The sequence below is a fragment of the Monodon monoceros genome, unplaced genomic scaffold, assembly GCF_005190385.1.
Source record: "Monodon monoceros isolate NGI ecotype Baffin Bay Population unplaced genomic scaffold, NGI_Narwhal_1 Super_Scaffold_2, whole genome shotgun sequence".
Taxonomy (NCBI): Eukaryota; Metazoa; Chordata; class Mammalia; order Artiodactyla; family Monodontidae; genus Monodon; species Monodon monoceros.
The window spans coordinates 17,484,979-17,510,603 of record NW_021703776.1 but is presented as its reverse complement, the minus strand read 5'-3'; the positions used below and the strand labels follow the sequence as shown (position 1 = coordinate 17,510,603).

At 39.1% G+C, this 25,625-nt stretch overlaps 2 protein-coding genes across 6 annotated transcripts in view; one reads left to right on the top strand and one right to left on the bottom strand.

The window, feature by feature from the left end:
* Positions 1-25,625, bottom strand: part of PUS7 (pseudouridine synthase 7) — a 105,127-nt gene that overhangs the window by 61,006 nt on the left and 18,496 nt on the right. The window contains exon 5 of one of the 5 annotated variants that reach the window (XM_029233641.1): positions 24,467-24,669. The exons of 2 other annotated variants lie outside the window; for them this stretch is intronic. Coding sequence is in view for 1 of the 3 variants with exons in the window: in XM_029233644.1 (XP_029089477.1) it covers positions 24,772-24,838 (67 nt within the window). In the remaining 2 variants the exon portion in view is untranslated. Of the gene's footprint in view, positions 1-24,466; positions 24,670-24,703; positions 24,839-25,625 lie in introns of those variants that run through there. 2 more of the 5 variants (XM_029233642.1, XM_029233644.1) reach the window with 2 other exon arrangements.
* On the top strand, positions 693-24,743 carry RINT1 (RAD50 interactor 1). Its single transcript, XM_029233645.1, has 13 exons — positions 693-837; positions 1,287-1,332; positions 7,495-7,679; positions 9,502-9,743; positions 12,289-12,462; positions 12,561-12,710; positions 13,327-13,483; positions 15,236-15,346; positions 15,445-15,670; positions 16,205-16,342; positions 17,832-18,031; positions 23,337-23,551; positions 24,499-24,743. Exons 1-13 carry the CDS (start codon positions 796-798, stop codon positions 24,710-24,712), a joined length of 2,100 nt encoding a protein of 699 aa, XP_029089478.1. The 5' UTR covers positions 693-795; the 3' UTR covers positions 24,713-24,743.

The window sequence follows — 25,625 nt, the reverse complement described above, 5'->3', positions numbered from 1 at the left end:
CCTGTTTGTTTCCGTCTCCGCGATACCACCTTCCATGTTTGTTTCTGAAATTGTCAAATCCCTAGGTCCTCTACTCAGCTCTTGCTGGCACTCCTAGGTCCCCTCCTTGGCAAAGGACAGGCTTTTCTGGTCTCTGCACTGGTTGAAGTGCATGTTAGCCGCAGAGTCCTTTTCCTCCTTTCAGGTCCCAGAGTGTTTACAACCAGATCTGTACCCTCCAGGTAGGAAGCTGGAGGGTCACCTCTAGTTGAATTTGATCTGCCTTAAAAGAAAGAGCCAAAGATAAAGACACCGGAAATTCCGCAACTAAACTGTCCAACCAAATTACATTAAAGCTAGTCAACACGCCGCCTCACACTCAGAACATCTGGGATATCATCTAAAATATAAGTTGAAATGATTCATATTGAATTTACACTGTGCAGAGAGGGATACCTGCAAGCTCCATCCTTAACGACCCCAATGCTGTGGAGGAGGTTTACCGAGGTTGAGAAGGACCTCCTCCCCCCGCCCCCTCCCCCGCCCCCTCCCCCGCCCCCTCCCCCGCCCCCTTCTCCTTCCAGAGCAGCCGATCCGGCCCCCCGCCGCCAGGGGGAGCCACCGGGAACGGCCGGCGGCTGCGTGGGCAGGGCCTCTCTGGGAGGAGAGGAAGAAACCAGAGAGACGGCAGAGGAAGTTGCTGTGGCTCTGGGAGCTACGGTCTCGAAGCCCTACTGGTGTCTGATCACTGGCCGGAGCCGGAGTCCATTGGCCACGCTGGCTGCGCAAGAAGCCGAGGACTCGCGCGGAGGCAGGATGCTCCTGGCCGGCGATTTCGGCAAGGCGCCGGCAACCCGGGTGAGGCGGCCCTTATGGCCCGGGGCGGGGACACTGGTGGCCCAGTGAGGTGGCACAGACCTCCCAGGGGAGGGTGCCTCGATGAAGTGTCCTTGGCGGCCTGGGGACGCGGTTGCGGTGGCCCGGGGGAGATGACTCTTGCAACTCTGGTGAGGTGGCAAAGACTTCCCGGGGGAGGTGGTCCCAGTGCGGTGGCTCTGGTGATCCCGGTGAGATGACACAGGTCCTTCTGGGGAGGTGGCCCTGGAGGCCGGGCCTCGAGAGGTGGCAGTGGTGGCCCCAGGGAGGTGGCCCGTTTTAGAACCTCCAGATCCTGACCTCTCAGGAAGGCCCCAGAGGGAGGGGGCTGGGACCTTGTTGTCTTCCAGTGGATGCCCTCTGGGAACCCTGTGCGAGTTCCACCTATCACTTCAGTCTTAATGTGTTTGTCACACCTGATCTCCTTCTAGTGCTGCTCTGAAAATGGTGACCAAAGGAAGAACATCAAGGAGAAAAGTAAGCGGACTCCAAACACCTTAGCACTTTCTACCCAGCCATCTCTCCAAAACTCTGCCCTCAAGGGTCTGCATCGAGAAGGGTCTTAGCCTGTTATCTTTTAGATGAAGCATCTCTTTTTCTCTTTCTGTATTAAATACTGATTATCATCATACACATATTTTTGCCTTTCCGGATGGTAAAATATGGGATGATTTGGAGAAGAGCACTTCCTGTGCCCTACCTAGTGCAGGGACTTTTGTGGTTTCACTCCAGTGCTGCCCTTCATACTGGATTCAGAGTAATTGGGGCCTGCCTGTTACTTCAGTGAAGCATCAACTTATGAAGCATCAGGAATTTCGAGGGGCTAATGATCTAGGAGAGATGACCATCACCCTAGTTGCATTCAAAGGAGTCAAATGATCATTGTTCAGTTGTATTTACCTTCAGTGAATTTGCAGGTAATCGTTGATCTGGGAAGAGCACAACAGATAATTTGGTTCCTGGATCTTGAACTGGATAGGGAAAAGGTCACTATCTCCATTTCCTTCCTAGGACAGGAGCATACACCAGGGGGTGGACATTTGGTATTTTACTTCTATAAGCTAAATGTGGCAAGATTTTGGAAATCAAGGAATCTTGAGGGCCTTTTGAAGTGAAATTTACTGGGAGAGGAAGCGGGAAGCATGGCACAGCTGTTCTATCAGAGGGTTTTTGGTTCTTCTCATCACGGCAAATAGTCTGGGAATGAGTAGTAGTAACAGAAAGGGTGCTTGTGTTACCATATTGGCTTTAGGAGTTAGACTTGCCCTTAACATTGCCTGTTGCTGCAATCTGCCTCAGAAAGAAAGCTCTGAGTACTTCATAGCACTTGACAGTCACAGCTGCCACAAGTTAGCTCCTTTTCCTTAAAGGATTTGAGAGTACCTCATATCATTCAGTTTAACCCTTCCCATTTCCACCTTTGCCCCGTTCAGATGCCTGGGAAGTTGATGCCACTGAGCCCTAGACCCTCCTTTGTTGGCTTGGTCAATTTCTTTGCAATTGGAAGTGCTCTTTACAAAAAATAGAGGAAAGGAGAGACATTAACCACCCCCCCAAATCACCATTGTGTCATTTTGAAGAATGTCATTTGACTAAGAATGTACTATGCTGCATTTAAATGGTTAAATCAAAAGAGTATAATTTTTTGTAAAAAGTGAAGATAGAATTTACTCCCTAAGCTACAGCAAGCTTATCTTCACAAAACATTCCCTCTGCACATAGCCCTGCCTCTGTGTCTGCAGATACACCACACAACTCACATATTTTATATAAGATAAATTTTAAAAGTCAACATTGTGGGCTTCCCCGGTGGCGCAGTGGTTGAGAGTCCACCTGCCGATGCAGGGGACACGGGTTCGTGCCCCGGTCCGGGAAGATCCCACATGCCGCGGAGCAGCTACGCCCGTGAGCCATGGCCACTGAGCCTGCGTGTCCGGAGCCTGTGCTCCGCAACGGGAGAGGCCACAACAGTGAGAGGCCCGCGTACCGCAAAAAAAAAAAAATATATATCGGTGGAAGAGCCTGGGCCACTTGACCTGGGGTTTCGCGGGGTTTTTTTGTTTTTGTTTTTTGTTTGTTTTTCTTTTGGCCACACCCCGAGACATGCGGGATCTAAGTTCCCCGACCAGGGATCAAACCAGTGCCCCCTGCAGTGGAAGCATGGTGTCTTAACCACTGGACCGCCAGTGAAGTCCACAACAGTGAGAGGCCTGCGTACCGCAAAAAAAAAAAAAAAAAAGTCAACATTGTGACTCCTGTACTTAATAGTAGATGGAGTCCTGTAGTAATAAAGTTTGATGCAGACCAGCCAATTCTGATCGTATCTGAAGGAGAAGAAAATAAGAATATTGTTTTGAAATTCAGGAAACATGGATTTTAGTCCCATTTACAACCTTTGAGTGTAGGCTGGGCAAATGTTAGAATTTATAGTAGGGAAGTTGAGGCATAGACTCTTACTAGTTTCACTTCTACCTATCAGTGAGCTACTCGTTCTCATTGCATGTGAAGCTTTTAATTCTTATAAATTGAAGAGAACAAAGGAAAATTTGGTTTTTTTAAGGCCTGGGGGAGGGGAACATACACAGTACTAAATACTGGTATATATTATGTTAATCTCTTGTAGTTACATTTTGCATTTAGGCATATCTTTATCTAGATATTCTTATCTTCATTTTGTCAGAAGTGACTGTTGTTTTTTAACGAGGCTGATTATAACCTCTTGCCTTTCATTGCTGTTTCCTTAAAACTTTATTTTTGAGAAGCAGACTCACAGATATAGAGAACAAACTAGTGGTTACCAGTGGGGAGAGGGAAGCGGGGAGGGGCAATATAGGGGTAGGGGATTTAGAATTACAAACTATTATGTATAAAATAAGCACTGAGTGAAGTACGTCAGAGAAAGACAAATATCATATGATATTGCTTATGTATGGAACATAAAGAAATGGTACAAACGAACTTATTTACAAAACAGAAATAGACTCACAGATTTAGAAAACTAACTTATGGTTACCGGGGGGGAGGGGGAGGGAGGGATACGTTGGGAGATTGGGATTGACATATACACCGTACTATATATAAAATAGATAACTAATAAGGACCTACTGTATAGCACAGAGAACTCTCTCAGTACTCTGTAATGACCTATATGGGAAAGAATCTAAAAAAGAGTGGATATATGTTTATGTATAACTGATTCACTTTGCTGTACACCTGAAACTAATACAACATTGTAAATCAACTATGCTCCAATAAAAATTTTAAAAAAAAGCTATGAGGATATATTGTACGATGTGGGGAATATAGCCAATGTTTTATAATTACAAATGGAGCATAACCTTTGAAAATTGTGAATCACTATACTGTACACCTGTAACATATAATATTGTATAGCAACTATACTTCAATTAAAAAAAAAAAAAGAAAAACGCTTTATTTTTGGTAAAGAGCCACTTCTACAAGGGCAGCTCCAAGGAAGAACAGAGGTGAAGTCCCACTAGCAGAGCTCTCAGGATGTTCTGTATTGTTGCCCCAGCTTTATCTCTCATGTACACATCTTGTTTGTTTTTTGTTTTTGTTTGTTTTGTTTTTTAGAAATTGTTGTAGTCCTTGTAACGAAATATATACTAGTACAGTCAAGCTTTTAACAAACCATTAATGGTTTGTTTAGACAACCAAATCCTACAGGCAAACCTGAAGTAGAGAAATGCACTGTATGTTCAGGTTTATTCTAATGTTTGGTTTCTATGAACTCTACCCTCTTTTTCTCAGGGCCCTTATTTTATAGTATTTATTTTCATTTGGAGTTCACTGGCTATTACTCTGAATTTTTACAGTATCTTGTTTTTTGTTTGCTTTTTAAATTTCTAGGTACAACTCATCTCTAGGGAGATTAAACCCTGTATGTGGAATCATTCAAGTTGTGGACTTACTAGAGTTGAGCGTGGTTTATTTATTTATTTAAAAACAATTTTTTTTTAAAATTTTATTTTTAAAAATTTTAATTTATTTATTTGGTTGCGCCAGGTCTTAGTTGCGGCAGGCGGGCACCGTAGTTGCGGCTCACTGGCTCCTTAGCTACGGCATGTGGACTCCTTAGTTGTGGCCTGTGAACTCTTAGTTGTGGTGTGCATGTGGGATCTAGTTCCCTGGCTAGGGATCAAACCCGGGGCCCCTGCATTGGGAGCACAGAGTCTTAACCACTGCACCACCAGGGAAGTCCCTTGAGTGTGTTTAATATCAGGGAACTTAATGGCTGCACAGTGACATGGAGTTACCATTATAAAGTTTGACCCAAACTTCAGGTTTCCTAAACTTTTCAGGAAGAAGGAAACCATAAGTAACCAAAAGGAGTAGCTTACACATGGAAACACACTTCAAAAGGAAGCAGTTCATCTTAGCACATGGGGGTGGGAGTAGGAGAAGGACATGGCAGCCGGCTGTGGGTCTTTGTCAAGAAACTGCTTTGAGCCTTCAGGTTTCTTGGGTTCAGGGCACATTCAGAAAGCCATGCTGGCACAGATCATCAGCAAAAGTATAGGTAGAGATACTCTGGAAGAGAGGAGCAGTGCTGTTGGTCCACAAATGTAGGACCATGGAAAATAATTTAATTGCCTTTGAAGTGGATTGTTTACTAGAAATTTGTTTTAAGTGTTTTGTTTAAATAAAAATCAGAATTTTTTAATTTATATATTTGAATCTTCCCTCATTCCACAAAGAATTCAAGGTAACTTAAATTGCTTAATTACGTCTTAAATATTCTGGATAGTGGAAGAAGGTGTAGACTCCTGCAGAGTGAAAAACTGACTTGTGAACTACAGGAAATGATCGACTTTCAAGCATAGAATAAGGAGTGGACTCTGGGAAATTTCACATACTTGGTGGGATGAGAGCAAAGCTACATAGCGTTCCTGTTTTCACTGGGTATTGTGTGTTCTGCTGTAGTACATGTTGCCTCTGCTACCACTCTTCTTAAGAGGGTTCCAAATCACCTGTTTTTGTCATATTTAATAAGTCCAATATGAACTGGCCAATTCTAGTTTATTTGCCATGGGAAGAATCTCACTTTAGATTGTACAATTTAGTGGTTGCATTAGCCATTTTGAGTTTTCCTGGTAATGTGTTTTCTCTCGTATTTCTTTTTTTTTTTCCTGTTTCTGAAATGGACATCTTTTTTTTTATAATTAATTTATTTTTATTATTAAAAAAAATTTATTTTGGCTGTGTTGGGTCTTTGTTGCTGTGCATGGCCTTTCTCTTGTTGCGGCGAGCGGGGGTTACTCTTTGTTGTGGTGGGCGGGCTTCTCATTGCGGTGGCTTCTCTTGTTGTGGAGCACGGGCTCTAGGCGTGTGGGCTCAGAAGTTGTGGCTCATGGGCTTAGTTGCTCTACAGCATGTTGGATCTTCCTGGACCAGGGCTCGAACCCGTGTCCCCTGCATTGTCAGGCGGACTCTTAACCACTGTGCCACCAGGGAAGTCCCTGAAATGGACATCTTTGTACAATCGCTTCTGAAGCTTTTAAAACTCTTTTACTCTTATATCAGGAGGAGTTTTTACTCATTGCTCTCCCTTTCAGATTTTTTTCGTATACTTGAGATCTTTCAATACCTTTTTTGTTTCTTTTTTTTTTTAAACATTTTAAAACCAGAGTCCTCCTTTGGTGTTATTCTAGACTATACCATCTGATTCCTCACAAATTTTGAAAATATATTACTAATTTAATAAAAGCTGCATCAGCAGAATCAGATTTGACCTTTTTCCCCTCAGTAATAAAAGATTCTTAAGATACACAGTTGTCTAGAAAAGTTTAGTTCTGTTTGTAACTGCACTGTCATGCCAACATCTATTGCAACCTTAGGGTACTAGGACAGAGTTTAGTAATTTTTCTTTCACTCAGAATTTCCTAAGCTCTTAAGCATTTTATAGTAGTACTTGATCGATAGATTGCTTTATAGCTATTCATTTCAGTATTTGTGTGTGTGTGTGTGTGCGTGCGTGCGTACGTGCGTATGTGTATTTATATGCATATATATACCCATATATATATATATAAATATATACAGTCATCCATTGGTATCCATGGGGCATTGGTTCCAGGACCTCTGCGAATATCAAGATCCCTGGATGCTCAAGTCCTTTATATAAAATGGCGTAGTATTTGCCCGTAACCTACACATATCCTCTGTGTGCTTTAAATCATCTCTAGGTTACTTAATGCCTAATGCTAATAATAATAATTTTGCATACAATGTAAATGCTATGTAAATAGTTACTGGAGCATGGCAAATTCATTTTGCTTTTTGGAACTTTTTGGATTTAAAAAACTTTTTTTTTTATCTGCAGTCGGTTGAATTCATGGATGTGGAGGGCTGACTGCTTTATATATATAAAATATAGTGTGTATGTATATATACATATATTCATTTACACACACTATATTCATTAGGGTATTTTTGTGTATGTGTGTATATATATATACATATACACACAAGTACTATATATACAAAAATGCCATATATAGGTAGTGTTTTCTTTAAATTAACTTTTGAAAGTAGATATGTTGCCTTGTATATCTTTTGCATTTCCTTTAACTCCATAGTACTTGGTGGTGTTGAGTAATTGTTATTCTTTAATTTTAGGTGACATAAATATTGCAGCTGTCGTTGGAAACCAACCAGTCTGTGAAAGTACAGATAACGGTGATCTCCCTTCCTATGTGGCGGTATTTATAGAAAAGGAAGTCGGAAATGACCTTAAATCTTTAAAGAAACTTGATAAACTCATAGAACAGATGACAGAAAGTAAAATGCAGTTAGAAGAACAGGCAAGTATTAAAACTCACTGAAACAATATCAGTACTATACTCATTATAATGTAAATATAACCATTAATATATAGGCATTTTTGAAAATATAGATTGTGACAAACACTCTAATCATTTAAAACTGCTTAATAGGTTTTAAGGACCTACAATGTGCTAGGTGTTTTACAAATTATGTAAAAGAAACTTCCTACTGATAATGATTTATGTCTGACATTTATGTCTGACATTTTCATACAATGACTTTTAATGTGCTTTTAAAAGTAAATTCATGGGATACCAAAATGTTACAACACTATCATTCCAATTTTTTTATATATGCACACATAGGGAGAAAACATTAAAATAAGTATAACATTATAATAATGGTTATTTCTGGGTGGTTGGTTAATAAGTGATTTATTTTCTTTTTTTCTTCTTTTATAAATTTATTTATTTATTTATTTAGCCTGTGTTGGGTCTTCGTTGCTGTGAGCGGGCTTTCTCTAGTTGCAGTGAGCCGGGGCTACTCTTTGTTGCGGTGCTCAGGCTTCTCATTGCGGTGGCTTCTCTTGTTGCGCAGCATGGGCTCTAGGTGCACGGGTTTCAGTAGTTGTGGCACACGGGCTCAGTAGTTGTGGCTCGCGGGCTCTAGAGCTCAGGCTCAGTAGTTGTGGCACACGGGCTTAGTTGCTCCGCGGCATGTGGGATCTTCCTGGACCAGAGCTCAAACCCGTGTCCCCTGCATTGGCAGGCAGATTCTTAACCGCTGTGCCCCCAGGGAAGTCCCACAAGTGATTTCTTTATATCTTTTTGTATTTTCAAGTTTTTTTCTTTTTATAATAAACATATTACCTGAAATAATGTTTTAAAAAATCCAGTGGGGGACTTCCCTGGTGGCACAAACTTCCCTAAAAATTTCCACCCAACCTGCAAAGGTCTGTGCATGAGCCATGCAAGCACAATTGCCTTGCACCCCAAAACCTTCTACTCAAAGTGTGGGAACTTGTAAGAAATGCAGAATCTCAGTCCCTACTTCAGGCCTATTAAGTCTGAATCTGCACTATAACCAGATCTCAAGGTGATTCCTATGCATCTTCAAGTCTGGGAAGCACTGCCTTAGTACACCATTACACCTGGCATCTCTTTCATTGCACTAATCCCACTGTTGAAGGTTTGCCTACATCTCTCTTCCATACCAGCTGAGCTTAAGGGCAGATGCTGTGTCTAATTTATCTGTCAGACCCTAGCACAGTGCCTGGTATAGAGTGTCTAATCAGTGTTGATTAAATTGAAATTCCTTTATAATATTCTTATCATATTGTACTGATGCCTGATATTTGTATATGTTTTTCCATCTGCTGTAAGAAAAATTTATTTAATAAATATCATATCTAAAGGCATTACCTGGGTATCATCTTACCAAGTCAATAGTTCCTTCTCAATCTGGGCTTAAATCAGAATCACCTGGGGAACTTTTGCAACTAGTTACCCAGACTTTTAGAATCAGAGCCTCATTTGTTTCTGAAAGAAAAGTATTAGTAGATAAAGCAGGTAAATGTTCTTTGGCTGGACCCTCTGAAAGTGCTGAGCTTCATGATGGTAGATCCAAAGATGTTTACTGGGGGCCCTCCCTACACACCTCCACATAGAGCATTTCATGTTGAGGTTTGGTTAGTACAGGATGCAGAAACCCAACGTTTCTTTTGAAGCTTTTAAGTGACAATTTTCATTTCTATTAGAACAAACATGCATTTTGAAGGTAACTAATAAAAAAGAGAAAAAAATGAGAATCTTATCTGATTGCTGCTATTTTTTATTTTTTGTTTGTTTTTGGTATGGGCAGGTACTTACAGTTTCATCAGAAATCCCTAAAAGAATTCAGAGTGCCTTAAAAAATGCAGAAGAATCAAAGCAATTCCTTAATCACTTTCTGGAGCAAGAAAGCCATCTCTTCAGTTCCATTAACAGCCATCTGCTGACTGCACAGCCCTGGATAGAAGATCTCGGAGCCATGATTAACCAAATTGAAGAGATTGAACGGCATCTTGCTTATCTTAAATGGATTTCACAAATTGAAGAACTCAGGTAAAATAGGCCTCTTTGTTCTCATAATTATTATTTTCCTTTGAGGCTATGTCTTAGAGAGTACGTGCATGCCATTAAATAATTGAGTTAATTAAAGATTATAATAATGTGATTTTACCAGTTACGAAAATAGCATTATGATAATGATTCTTTTCCTTTATTATGAATGAACATAAACTTTTAAGGGAGCTTAATTTGCGTTTGAAAGAAAGTAATCCAAGTAAAAAGTTTTAAGTCCTATAGTTATATTGTGAACACATGATAAAAATGGTTATAATGCCAAATTAATAAAACAACTCATCAGTGTGGTAATATTCCTCTTTTACCTTTTAGAGACGGTCACTTAATGAAATGGATTGCTTTCTCTATAATTTGAATTTTTTTCAGTGGGTATCACCTAAGAAGAGCTACACAGTATTTATTATTAGATGAAAAACAGAGTCCTGCTGCTTTTGAATAGGGAAAAATAAAGAAATACAGTGGAGCCCTGAACAACGCAGGGGTTAGGAGCATCAGCTCTCCTCAGATGTCAAATCTGCATACAACTCATAGTCAGCCCTCTGTATCCACGATTCCTCCCTATCCTTAGCTCCACATTCACGGATTCAACCAACCAGGGATTGTGTACTACTGTAGTATTTACTACTGAAAAAAATCAGTGTATAAGTGGACTCGTGCACTTCAAACCCATGTTCCTCAAGGGTCTATTGTAACTCTTTTTGAATTAAATACATATCACTGGTAGTTGATTGTGAGTGTCTGGTATTGCCTTTCAAACAAGCTATATTAAAATTTCTGCCTACATTGGTAGATTTTTTGGTTTCATGATTTAAATTCTGAAAATAGCTATAAAAGACAAAATCTGGGGACTTCCCTGGTGGCGCAGTGGTTAAGAAGCCACCTGCCAATGCAGGGGACAAGGTTCGTGCCCTAGTCTGGGAAGATCCCACATGCTGCAGAGCAACTAAGTCCCTGCACCACAACTACTGAGCCTGCGCTCTAGAGCCCACGAGCCACAACTCCTGAGGCCACGTGCCACAACTACTGAAGCCCGTGCACCTACAGCCCGTGCTCCACAACAAGAGAAGCCACCACAATGAGAAGCCCTCGCACTGCAACGAAGAGTAGCCCCCGCTCACCACAACTGGGGAGAAGCCTGCGCGCAGCAATGAAGACCCAATACAGCCAATAAGTAAATAAATAAATGGAAAATTTAAAAAACAAGACAAAATCTGTTAAAAAAACTTAGTAAGAATGACTAGGAAAGGAGAAGAACGAAAAATGAGAGAATGAGCGTAGGGGAAGGCCTAAAGGGCTGTCAGAAATAGAATAATACACACATGAGATTAGTATGATTGTTGAGGCCTGAAGCAGTGATGGTGGAAAACAAAGGCCGCTCGTGGTGGAGGGAGAAGGGAAAGTACTAGTGCATAGTGGAGATGGGCAGGGTGGCAGTACACATTCCTGTGCTTAAGGAGGGTGCTGTGCTCACCCAGCAGCGTAACCGAAGCGTGGCACTCAGCGGGGGATGAGAGTCCCAGCTTACTCTCACCCAGCGAAGTGGCCAGGCCTGGGTAGGATGTACACAGGCTGCCTAGAGGGAGAGCACTTGCAACCCCTGAACTGAGATTAATTATTGAAAAGGTTAAATTTTGTTCCTATTCTGGCTTAAGATATGGAATGTTATTTTCATCAAAAGAAACATTTCAGTTTTAAATGTTTCGTTTTATTTAACCAATAGGCAAAATGGTAGTCATGGGCTGGATGAATCCTGAAGATAGGTTGTATTTGGCTTCTTTTAAAGAATTTGATTAATTGGTTTGATTTTACATGGAAATCTTGGTTTCTGGATTCTCTTGAAAAATTTTAAGATTTGGCTACATTGGACCTACACTCCAGTGTGGCAGCACTTGGCTGGAGCCTTAGGATGGGGTATGTGCTTTTTAGCTTGTCCTAGTCCCCGCCCACTTTGCTTTTTTCATTTACTGTGCCCATCAGGCCTTGCCAGGCATTTGAGTTAGCTACCCTTGCTGTAGAGCTTACCTTAAATTTTGTCTGCAACTTGGCTAACAGTAACTTGAAAGGACTAGACTCTGAGGTGCCACCTCCCTAAGTTTCCTATAATCCAGTTTAGCTGGGCAAAGTAGGTAAAAATTGAAGTCTACCATATTTGACCTTACCAGATGCCACCCACATTCTCCCCTTTGGATTAAGATATGACAGACTTCTGTCAAAGACAGATTTATTAGAAATGAGTGGTGCCTGAGGGAATGTGACAGGAAAATTCTGTTACCTTGGGAGGGGTGGGAAGGGAAAGGTGGAGGGAGGTATCCTGAACACAGGCCACTGTTCTTAGAAGGATGCTGAATTTGAGGACTCCAGGCTCCCAGAGACTTGCACATCAGGTAAAAAAGCCACTATAAGGTGGCGCTTCATTCTTTCTTGGATGTAGCTTTATATAAAGCAGGAGGAAACAGCAGTTTTTCCACATTTGGAATTATTGTGAACAAACTGTCTTTACAGTTTGTTTTGCCTTGTTTTGCAGTGATAACATTCAGCAATATCTGATGACCAATAATGTCCCAGAGGCAGCTTCTACTCTGGTCTTTATGGCAGAACTTGACATCAAGCTTCAGGAATCATCCTGTACTCATCTTCTTGGTTTCATGAGAGCCACTGTTAAATTCTGGCATAAAATTCTCAAGGACAAGCTTACAAGGCAAGAAATTTATCCATATTTCATGGTAATTGCTTTCAGATGGATATTTGGTGCTCACGGTATTTTACTGTAATACTTGTGTCACTTTTCTGTTACAGTGACTTTGAGGAAATTTTAGCACAGCTTCATTGGCCATTCATCGCACCCCCTCAGTCTCAAACCGTTGGCATAAGTCGACCAGCCAGTGCCCCTGAGATATACAGTAACTTGGAGACACTATTTTGTCAGCTCCTGAAACTACAAACCTCGTATCTTTGTTGGAGTTAAAACACACTAAAATTTCTTTTTTCTAGAGTGGATTTGTGGCCAGAGAGTAAAGTGACCAGAGAGTAAAGCTTTCTGAAAGTGGCCAGGGAGTAGTGGGTTTGGACTTGATCTATGTATGCCCATGGACTGTTTTCCCTCCACATAAATTGCATGTGGATGGGAGGGCTGTGAGGAGTTCTGAAATGCATGACTGTACAAGTTTGCATCACATATAGGTCTCATGGGACAATCAAAAAAATGGGCAATTGGGAAGAAACCTTATTAACGTAGTACTAATTTAATAGCACGATTACTTGAATATGTTTCCTTACTACTTATTATTCTTTATTTTAGGAAAGACAGATTAATTCTAATAACATTTTTCATGTACTTTTTACTGAAGTCATATGTAATGTAAAGTTAGACTACATATTATCCGTACTATAATTTTACTTAGTATCATATATGTCTCTTGGAAAAATGTGTGTATACATACATATACGTGTGTGTGTGTATATACATACACATACGTGTGTGTATATACAAACATATACCTCTGTGTGTGTGTATACACACATATACATATGCTTTTCTTTTTCCTTGACTTGACTATGTCAGAGATGAATTACTTACTGAGACAAAGCAACTTCCAGAAAAATACTCTCTTCCTGCATCCCCTACTGTCATCCTGCCCATCCAGATTATGCTGACTCCCCTTCAAAAGAGGTTCAGGTATCACTTCAGAGGGAACCGACAAACTAATGTTATAAGCAAGGTGTGCTTTGCCAATTCTTGCCCTTGGTTTTTATTAATAGCAAATGTTAAGGCTTTCTGTACTTCTGCTGGTTTGAGTTAAAATCTGATTCTATTCACATTTCTGTTTTTCTCTGAAGAGCTAAATTTCTGTTTTGTCACTACCCTTTATAGATATATTTTGGGACTTGTGTTGATTTGTTGTAGGCATCAGCTCACTCACTAGCACATCATCTGACCAGTTTCTGAAGTTTCCCCTGGGGTGTGCTGTAGCATTTGCTGTGGCACTTTTTACAACTGGATCTACATGTGTTCCACTGTGCAGATTGCTCCTTCAGGTTTATAAATATATCAGAAAGAAAAGTGAGAATCAAAAGATAGTAGAGCATTAGTTTTTGAGTAGAAGTGCTGATGCTAAAATGATTTGTAGCTGTGTAAGACAGAGTATGGGGATAAGTGACAGGAATGGCTTTGAGGAAATTATCACCAACATTTTAGTTGAGGGACTATACATGTGTACTGGGCATACTGTTGAGATTTTTTTCTTTAATTTGATCAGAAAAACAATCACTGACAACTTTTCAATGAAATTTGATTGAATTTGTTGAGAATTATAACCTTGGGAGTTGCTAGGGGGTGGATACTATTCTTGAGTCTTGCTACATCTAATGCAGTGCAAGTAGCAGAGGGATTCGGTAAGTGTTTTTTTTTTTTTTTGTAATAGGGTCATGTTTTATTTTTAATATATATATTCTTAATTTCTCGGTGTTTTGAAGTAAATGTTATTAAATGCCAGATTACACCAGGCATTGTATGTGTCATCTATAAATGAGTTTATAGGCTTTATAGAATATTAAAGGAATCAAGGGATAGGCAGTTACATCTGTATAGGAAGGGAGTAGAGTGACAATGGATTTCTGGTTCTTAAATTCAGCTTGTTCTTTTGTACTTCATGGGTCTCCTCCTTTTTTGGATGGGGTGTTGGTGGAAAGAAAAGTAGAACCTATTAGTAAGTGTAAGTGAGACAAAACAATAAACCTAAACTGTAGAGAGGCAGTGATCACTTGAAGTAAGAAAATTGTGAGTTATATTGTTGCTTCCTGAAGTGTGGTTCCAGTGGTCCTAGTACTATGACATCAAGCCTGAACTATGCAGCCCCTGAGAGTAGCTACTGCCCCTTTTTCATTTCTGTATTCCCAGCATCTAGCACACAGCAGGGTTTTACCTTTCAGTAAATGTTTTAGAATTCCTGTCCAGCAAAACTTGGAAGGTTTATAGAATCATCTCTAGGGACAGTTTAAAAAGCTGCATACTTATATTACTCTTCTATAATTATACCTGTTTTAAAGCATTTGTATTTCTTGTAATGCAGACCAGCCAATTTTTTTTTCCTAATTTAGGTTTTGAAAAAAAGAACAAAACAGAAGACGGTCATGTTTAAAAATTATTTTGGAATGTTATTTCAAAAAAATATATAATATTTATACTTTACATATTTCTAAAGTACTAGGTTTTAAATATTTATGGCATTGTAAATTTATGAGTTTACTGACATAAGCCACATTATTGAAATTTATTGGGAGTACATTGGGAAACATTTGATTATTAAGCCTTGCATGAATTTAAAGTTCAGAGTAGAAATTGTGCTCTTACATATAGGAATTTTCAACTAATTTTTGTAAGTACTGTGTGTCTACAATTAAATAGAGACATTTAACTGTAACTTTCCAGTTGGAATGACTTAAGAATTCAAACTGTTTACCTCCTTCCTTAGCCCGAATGGTACTTGGCTCAGGTACTTATGTGGATTGGGAACCACACTCAGTTTCTGGATGAGAAGATTCAGCCAATATTAGACAAAGTAGGCTCTTCGGTAAATGCAAGGGTAAGAGACTTTGTCCAAAGCATTTCAGTTTTAGAGTTGTAGGTGTCCATGAATAACTTGTCATTTTCATTACCTTATGCTTATGTATATTTTTGTAGCTTGAATTTTCTCGGGGCCTTATGATGCTGGTTCTTGAAAAGTTAGCTGCTGATATTCCTTGTCTGCTCTATGATGACAGTCTCTTCTGTCATTTGGTGGATGAGGTGCTTCTGTTTGAAAGAGAACTACACAGCGTTCATGGCTATCCCAGCACTTTTGCTAATTGTATGCATATTCTGTCAGAAGAGACCTGTTTTCAGAGATGGTTGACTGTGGAGAGAAAATGTAAGTGCTCACGTGGCTGTGGGGTGGGGAGAGATGCCTCTTTATGCGTATATAAATTTTCTCCAGTTCTGGGTAGAAACTAGAGCCATCTATATTTTTCTTGGTTAGGGTTTACCAAGTTGCCTTCAGAGATCATCTTATTTTCTTTTCTTCCCATCAAGCTTCAGTTTTTCCCAGAATTGCACTCTACAGGTTTCTAGGGTAGAATATTCAAGCCAGTACAGTATATAGTTAACTGTTTTATAGATTTTACGTATAGTATTTCTGTTCTTGCTGGAATCATAATGGATGTGGCTTGTCTAGTGAGTGTAACTATTTTGAAGATTTGGGGTAGGTACGGCAGGGAGAAGTAAAATATCTTATTTAACCCTAGAATAGAGCACGTTAAATATAGTACAACTAGTAGGAGGTTACAGATTTATTTTTTCATGAAAAGTTACCATTCCTAAGAGATTATGAGTTGAAAAGTTAGGAATTTGTAATGTAACAATCTGTAACTAGTTGTTTGACATAATCCTTTTTCCTGCTTATCAGTTGCTCTTCAAAAAATGGACTCAATGCTCTCGTCAGAAGCTGCCTGGATATCCCAATATAAGGATATCACTGATGTGGATGAGATGAAAGTTCCAGACTGTGCAGAGACGTTTATGACCCTACTCTTGGTTATAACTGGTAAGTATAGTCTTTTAAGATACAACTTTGTTTTTTTTTTAAAGTACTGACTCTTAACAGACTTGTGGTTGCGAGGGGGGGGGGGGGGGGGGCGGAGGGATGGATTCCATTATGTGATAAACCATAATGGAAAAGAATATGGAAAAGAATGTATATATGTATAACTGAGTCACTTTGCTGTATAACAGAAATTAAATACAACGTTGTAAATCAACTATACTTCAATACATAAAATTTTAAAAAGTAAATGAAAGTACTGATTCTTCACATGGTACTTTTCAAGTAGTTTGACAAAATATATAGTGGTTATTGTAATACCTTCAAATTCAGTTTCTATTTTGGCAGAACTCTAGCACAGCATTCCAGCTTTTAGATTTTTAGTAATCTAAATAAGATCTTAAACATTAGTTTCCATGAGGGGAAAATTCCTGAATCGTTACATAAAAACAAATAATTTAATTTTATTACCTGAAATCTCTTGCCTTTCAACTTTTTGAGTGTCTTCAGTAAATGGTGATTGACCTAAATTTTATATATTATTTTCTTCACCTTGATATATCAAAGATTGTAGAACAGTAAAATAATAAAGTAACTTTAGGGATTGGAATAGTAATAGGACCTCTTCTTATGGTGCAAGAATGTTCTGGCTGGAGGGTGGCCCAGCTGCCTCTAGCCCTGGTTGGTCTGCAGCCATCCACGTTGCCCCAGGGCACTGCAGGCCTGCTGGTTCTCCAGGTGCCACTGAGCCCTCACTGCCATTATCCTCCAGTGTCTTGTCCATTGCTTGGGCCTGTCTAGTAACCTGAAGAGGTGTCATTCCAGGCCAGTCAGTAAATTCTATATTCTAACTGTAAGAAAGATATGAAAAACACTAAAATACAAAAAAATTTAGAAAAACTGATTAAAAAAAATTTTATTATGGAAATTTTCTTATATATATAAAAGTAGCATAACGAACCCTCAGGTATCTGTTACTAAGGTTTAAAACTATCACTTTTCTATTATGTGTTTTTCTCCCCCCAAAATCCAGATTTTTTTCCCCTGAAGTATCTTAGAGAACATTTCAGACATCTTAGCATTTCCTTAACTATGTATCTCTTTTAACCTATCCTAGTTCCTCCTTCCTTTTTTAAAAAATGTCATTTATTTGTTGAAGAAATAGAATAGTTTTGGTATATAACTTTCTCATATGCCTGTTTAAAATATTGAGGCATAACTTTTTAAATTGCAGTATAGTTAATTCACAATGTGTTAGAAGCATAACTCATATACAGTGAAATGCATAGATCTTTAGTGTACAGATCAGTGAGTTTTGACAAATACCAATACTTGGGAAACCCACGTACTTAGAGAGTTTAGAAATGGATCCATACTTCAGTGGTCGGTCGATTTTTGACAAAGGCACCAAAGCCAGTCAGTAGGAAAAACCTATAACTATGTCATGGATGGTACCATAAACCTTCATATGTCTTGTTAACTTTCTCCACAGACAGATATAAAAATCTTCCCACAGCTTCCAGAAAGCTGCAGTTCCTGGAGTTACAGAAGGACTTAGTAGATGATTTTAGGATACGATTAACTCAGGTGATGAAAGAAGAGACTAGAGCTTCCCTTGGCTTTCGATATTGTGCAATTCTTAATGCCGTGAACTATATCTCAACAGTACTAGCAGATTGGGCTGACAATGTTGTAAGTTAATCTTTTATATTAAGTAATATATTAGTAACTTCAACAGTTTTGCCTTTTGAAATGTTGAATCTGTAGCAAGCAAGTTAGGCAGAATCACAGTTGGGCCAAACTTAGGAGGTGTGATTAAAGTACATATTTTTCTCATTCAAGTCTCAAACGGTTAAATAATCCTGATATTTTAATCACTGGAGAAGCCATCTTTTCGTGAAATTGTTGTTTATAAAGTGAACCATTTTCCTTTTTTAGACTTTGAACTTGGTAAATGTCATGAATAGTAATTGCCATCTCGTGAAAAGCTAAGATTGTATAATGGTGTCAAAATCAATAAAGTTCAGGACTTTAAGGAAAATAAAAGAATAACATTTGATACCTTTTTAGTGCCCTCAAAACATAAATTATGAAGTCATAAAAATAGAAACATTTTTTAACCTAAGTATTTCATACATTAAAAAATTATTTAATATTTTGTTTATTTTCAAACATATTCAAGAGTGAATAGAATGGTAAAACGAACTCCCATGTGCCTATCACCCATATATGATATATATATGACATATGGGATCTTAGTTCCCCAACCCGGGATTGAACCCGCACCCATCCTGCATTGGAAGTGTGGACTGGACTACCAGGGAAGTCCTCACCCAGCTTCTTATACAAACTGTGTTTCATTTAAACCTTTGCTCTACCCCCATGTGTGATTATTTTGAAGTAGATCTCAGATACATTTCATGGTAAATATTTTCATATGTATCTCTAAAAGATAAGAACACCTTTTTTAACAACACAACACCAGGGGACTTCCCTGGTTGTCCAGTGGTAAAGAATCCGCCTTCCAGTGCAGGGGACGCAGGTTCAATCCTTGGTCGGGAAACTAAGATCCTGCATGCCGCGGGGCAACAAAGCCCGCGTGCCACAACTATTGAGCTTGCATGCCTCAATGAGAGAGCCCGCATGCCGCAACTACACAGCGCACATGCCCTGGAGCCCGCACACCAAAACTAGAGAGAAAAAACCCGCACGCCACAACTAGAGAGGAGCCCGCGTGCTGCAATGAAAGATCCCGCATGCCCCAACTAAGACCTGATGTAGCCAAAATAAATAAATAAATAAATATTTTTTTAAAAAATACTGTTATCACATCCAAAAAAATTAACTAGTTATTTCTTACCCTGGAAGGTATATTTTAAATAAATCTAAAAATCAAACCCTGGATTTAGTAACAAGTACTGTGAAAGGCCTTTTACCTCCAAGGATTTTACTTATCCTTCCTTTCTCCATGCAGAGTCCATGTGTTGGCAGATTTGATCTGCCTAAATATAATTATTAACTAGTACTTTAGTTTTACTCTTTTTATTAATCCAAGGAATATATTGGTGATCAGGGCTTTTGGTAACCAGATTTTCTAATATGTTCTTCCAACTAAAAGTGAAGAAACTTAATTAGTCTTTATAGCCTTAACATAAATAGATTAATTCCTTTAGCTGTTTTAGATATTAAAATGATTGCAGAGGGCCTCCAAGACCTCCTTTTTTTTTTTTTGCGGTACGCGGGCCTCTCACTGTTGTGGCTTCTCCCATTGCGGAGCACAGGCTCCAGACGCGCAGGCTCAGCGGCCATGGCTCACGGGCCTAGCCGTTCTGTGGCATGTGGGATCTTCCCAGACTGGGGCACGAACCCGTGTCCCCTGCATCGGCAGGCGGACTCTCAACCACTGCGCCACCAGGGAAGCCCCAAGACCTCCTTCTTGGACAGGGTGTCCTCAGGTTAGGAATCACTGTTCTAAGATCATATGTGTGGATACAAAAATCCAGCAAGGCCCATGAAGTACATTTCATGGCAGAAAGCATTAACACAGGATTAAGATGACCATAAAACAGTAAAATATACATTTAATGGTGAAAAAACTATACTGAGGATAATGAATATGAAGACACATTATAAATATAAGTATTATGTGTATAATTGTGTCATTAAATGAAAGTAGGAAAATAAAACAACTATAATTTTAACTTAAAAACATCCCTTTTAAAATGTGATAAAGTGGGAACTGAATAATTACAGAGTTAAATAATTAGAAAGACTGATTAACTGGAGATTGGTGGTAAGTCCACAGTATACTAAGGGAAACACAATTTTTGAGTGTGTCCAGCTGAGTCACAAATATGAACGAAGGTAAATTAAAATTTCTATACATTGTCAAATCTTAATGTAATAAAACAAAAAATAAAAGCAGAAATGAAATATAGCCACACACAGGCATTTAAAATATTCAATGCCTGAGTTAGAAAGTCTAGAAAACATGACAAGAATGTATTTTAAATTATGAATTTATGATAAAAAATTATATACTGCTAGCACATTATATAGAAGATATTTTCCTTTACTGTGAAAGAAAAAACAAAATGAAAAAGTCTTTATCAGGGTAATAAGCCAAAAAAATAAGAAACAAAAATAAATATACTAATAACAGATACAAACAAGATAAATATCTAATAAACACAATCATAGTTTATTCTAATCTGGACTCTTTGGTTGGGACTTCGTAATTATTTAAAGCCTTTTCTACAAAAATGTTAACTGAAATACATGTGCATATCATTCTGCTGAGCAAGGAAAATAATCATTTCATAAAATGAATATAAGTGGAGTGTAATGATGAATGCATCTATCTTTATAAAGTCACCTAATCAGAATACATTCATTCATTATGTACTTTTATGTGTCATGTTCCTAATTTTAGTAAGTGCTTTTATTCACTCACCCCACCACAGCGCTCCATTTTCTGCTAAGATTTTCGTGAAACAAATTGTCATTCTTGATTCTTATGCCAGTGATTTTAATAAGAGACTCATTCAGGACCACATGTTTAGCTTCAATGAAATATTTGTGGAACATTATTAACTACTTTACTCAGTGCCATAGTCTGTTAACAAAGATGAATTGGCCATCATCCCTAGCCTTAGAAAATTTATAATCTGATACTGAATTAACTGGGTCCTTCTGTCAAGAGAGAAATAACCAAATTTTAGAGTTGACTCTTCAAGTCATGAATGAATTTTGTGTTTGGTATGTTACTATGGTACAAATTCTGTTTACCATCAAAAATCATTTACGGCTTCCCTGGTGGCGCAGTGGTTAAAAATCCGCCTGCCAATGCAGGGGACACGGGTTCGATCCCTGGTCTGGGAAGATCCCACATGCCGCGGAGCAACTAAGCCTGTGTGCCACAACTACTGAGCCTGAGCTCTAGAGCCCGCAAGCCACAACTACTGAGCCCACGTGCCACAACTACTGAGCCCACGTGCCACAAATACTGAAGCCTGTGCGCCTAGAGCCCATGCTCCACAACAAGAGAAGCCACGACTATGAGAAGCCCGCGCACGCAATGAAGAGTAGCCCCTGCTCACCGCAACTAGAGAAAGCCCGCACACAGCAACGAAGACCCAACACAGGCAAAAATAATTAATTAAAAAATCATTTAATCACATTCACAGTCCTTCAGCCTGTGAATGCTCTAAATAAAAATCATGTAAGCGCTTGTATTACACAGAAAAAAGTAGAGTTCACCTTCCATTCATTTAGATTCTCCACTAACAGCTGTCTGTCCATTGCCAGACTGTGCTAAGCCTGACATAACCCAGCCATTCAGAATTAGGAATCTTTCAGTCATAGGTGACAGAAACCCAGATTCACGCTGGCCTAAGTAGGGGAGTGGGGTGGCGTGAGGAGGTGAGGAATTTGTGTAACTGAAAGGATTAGGCACGGCTGCTCTAAAGTTGTTCATTCCTGGCTTCACTCGTAGGCCAGCTCTGGTAAGTATGACCATGGGTGGCTCCAGGATTCCACGGTCCATGAGCAGGCTCAAAAGGACACTGCCACTTCCCTGCCAGCTTCAGCAGAAATGCCAAGATGGCCTCTCACATGTCATCCCTGAACAATCCCTAGTAGCCATGCCCAGTCTCCTATTAATAGACATTTAGGTTTTTAACGTTTTGCTAATTACCCACAGCGTTGTTTTCCTGTAGGGCAGAAAGAATACTACTAATTCTACCTAAAATAATACTGTACAAAAATGACATTTTAATTCTCTTAACTCATATATCTTCTAGGTTTACTATAGCTCTCAATCTGTGTCTAGAAAAACATGAGCACTTAAAGAAGGTAGCCGTTAGGGGAATGCAAATCAAAACCACAATGGGATGCCACTTCATACAAACTAGGATGGCTGTAACAAAAAAGACACAGTAACAGCTACTAGCATGACTTGGAGAAATCTGAACCCTCACTCACCGCTGATGGGAATGTAAAATGGTACAGTTGCTGTGGAAATAGTCTGGCAGTTCCTCAAAAGGTTAAACATAGATTTACTATAGGATCCTGCAATTCTACTCCTAGGTATATATCCAAGAGAAATGAAAACGTATGTTTGTGCAGAAACTGTACACGAATGTTCATAGCAGTATTATTCATAAAAGTGTAAACAACCCAAATGTCTGTCAACTAATGAATGGGTAAATATAATGGAATATCATTTGGCTATAAAAAGAAATGAAATACTGATATATATTACAACATCGTTGAACCTTGAAAACATTATACTAAGTGAAAGAAGCTAGTCACAAAGAACCATAGGTTGTATGAATCCATTTATATGAAGTGTCCAGAACAGGCAGGTCTAGAGACAGAAAGGAGATTCGTGGTTGCCCAGGAACAAGGTGGGAGTGGGGTGGGGAACCACTAGGAGGGGGTTGGGGGATGATGGCAGAGAGTGTGAGATTTCTTTGTGGGGTAATGAAAACGTTCTAAAATTGTGGTGACAGATGCACAACTCTGAATGTACTAAAAGCCACTGAACTGTATTTTTTTTAATTAATTAAAAAAAATAAATTATTAAATTTATTTATGTGTTGGGTCTTCACTGCTGCACATGGGCTCTCTCTAGTTGTGGCGAGTGGGGGCTTCTCATTGAGGTTGCTTCTGTTGTTGCAGAGCATGAGCTCTAGGCACGCCAGCTTCAGTAGTTGTGGCATGTGGGCTCAGTAGTTGTGGCTCATGGGCTCTAGAGCTCAGGTTCAGTAGTTGTGGCACACGGGCTTCGTTGCTCCGCGGTAATGTGGGATCTTCCTTGACCAGGGCTCGAACCTGTGTCCCCTGTGTTGGCAGGTGGATTCTCATCCACTGCTCCACCAGGGAAGTCCCCAAACTGTATACTTTAAATGGGTGAATTGTACGGTACATGAGTTACATCTCAAGCTGTTAAAAAAAAAAAGGTATCTTAAACATGTTAACATATTTTTGCTTTCAGTTCTTTCTACAACTTCAACAGGCAGCACTGGAAGTCTTTGCAGAGAATAACACTCTCAGTAAATTGCAGCTGGGGCAACTGGCCTCTATGGAGAGCTCTGTCTTTGATGACATGATTAACCTGTTAGAGCGTTTAAAGCATGACATGCTGACCCGGCAAGTAGACCATGTTTTTAGAGAAGTTAAAGATGCTGCAAAATTGTATAAAAAAGAAAGGTAAGTCCTCTGTACTTTCTTATAAGTCAACTCTCAACTCCAGTTTGATAGAAGTTAAAAGGTGACATGCAGTCAGATTTCCAAAGTGTCTAGATAGCACAGAGCTTGGCCTTTTGCACTCCAGACTTTTAACTGTTTCTAAAATATATTCAGACATTCTTAATCAGAATAAACTGATCATAACTTAACCTTCAGATGTGTCTGTAAGTCCAGCGAGCTGGTGTCTGGCATGGGGCCGAATGCCTAGCCTGTCACCCACTGACAAAGCAAGGTGCTGCTGTAGTACCTGTGCATGCCTGTGCTATCGTTTAGTCCACTCTCATGATTCCTGTGACATCTGTTACCTCCCAGACGGTGAGCTCCTTGAGCGCAGGCAATGTCTGTCCTAGCAGTCCTGTCACACAGAGGACTTGTTATCAGTTTGGAAGTGTTATTAGTCCCTGTTGTTTTGCTGAAAATTAGAGTGTAAAATTAGCTGATGTCTTAAATGTAAATGCATTTTACATTTTAACTCTTATATCAGTAAGTCATATTAAAATTGGGGATTTAAAAAACTTATCATCCTCATTAAGTAAAGAGTATTTCATTGAGAACTACAATATAAACATAGGTACAGGGAATTCCCTGACGGCCCAGTGGTTAGGACTAAGCACTTTCACTGCCAGGGCTTGGGTTCAGTCCCTGGTCAGAGAACTAAGATCCCACAAGCTGTGTGGCATGGCCAAAAAATAAAATTAAATAAATAAGCAAACAAACGTAAGTACATTTATTTTCTGAAAGAGTTTTTAATGTTGGGCTGTACATTTTTTCTTACCCAAAATGCCCCAGGACAGTGCACTTCCCCACATTTAAAATGATTTGTTAAATCTTTAAAAATACAGAGAGATGAAAAATTTCATAATAAAAATTAATGTGCTTCAGGCAGTGCTGTTTCTGTTTTTTTCCAGGTGGTTGTCCTTGCCATCGCAGTCAGAGCAGGCAGTGATGTCCCTGTCCAGTTCGGCTTGCCCCTTACTGCTTACTTTACGAGACCGTTTACTGCAATTGGAGCAGCAGCTCTGCTTCTCCTTATTTAAAATCTTCTGGCAAATGCTTGTAGAGAAGCTGGACATATACATCTACCAAGAAGTAAGTAAGAGTAGACTGTATGTTGGGCTGTGATGATAGAGGCAACTGCTATATGAATTGTCCTTTTTTTCAGATAATTCTTGCCAATCACTTCAATGAAGGAGGAGCAGCTCAGCTGCACTTCGATATGACTCGGAATCTTTTCCCTTTGTTTTCCCACTATTGCAAGAGGCCAGAAAATTATTTTAAACAGTAAGTGCAATATTTAACAATTAATTTTGATGTATCAAATTGTTAGAGGAAGTTGATTCGTTTTTTTTAACAGCTTTAGGGTTCCAGTGATGTTAAATATATATTGCATCAGTTAACAGTTTAAAGTATTCATTATGTACCAGTAATACAAGATGTGACCCATGACCCCAAAAACTTGACCAGAACTGGATACAAATGATACGTTGGGCTTTGTTTTCTAATATTTGGTGTAATGCTCCTATGTGCTTATTACTGGGAAATAAATAGAAAATGAAAGCAAATGCAGTTCTGCCATATTCAATAAATAGAAGAAATTTGAAATATATTTAGTACTGAATAACAGGCCAGGCCTGAAGAAAATTTGTTTTCTTAAACATTTGATATTAATTTTGGTTCTAAGTATAATTATAAATGGATGTAAGAGAATTCTTACAAGTATTTTTAGAAATTGTTGATGTAAAATTTAAATTATTTCGGTTTTTGAGATTATAAAGTATTCCTTTTAAACAGATAAAATGAAAGTTTTTTTGCTCATTTCAGTAAGGTATCTATTTCTGCTTTTTTTTTAGTATTCTACCTGTCTGCTTTTATTTTGTCCCTTAATTTTCTCTTTTCCTGTATCCTAATGTACCTAAAGTCTTAGCTACATTTAATAGACTGTTACTATCAAGTATCACATTTTGGGAAATAATGGATACGTACTGAAATCAATGATCCTATTACCTTATAGTAATCTAATGAAATATAAACTCTG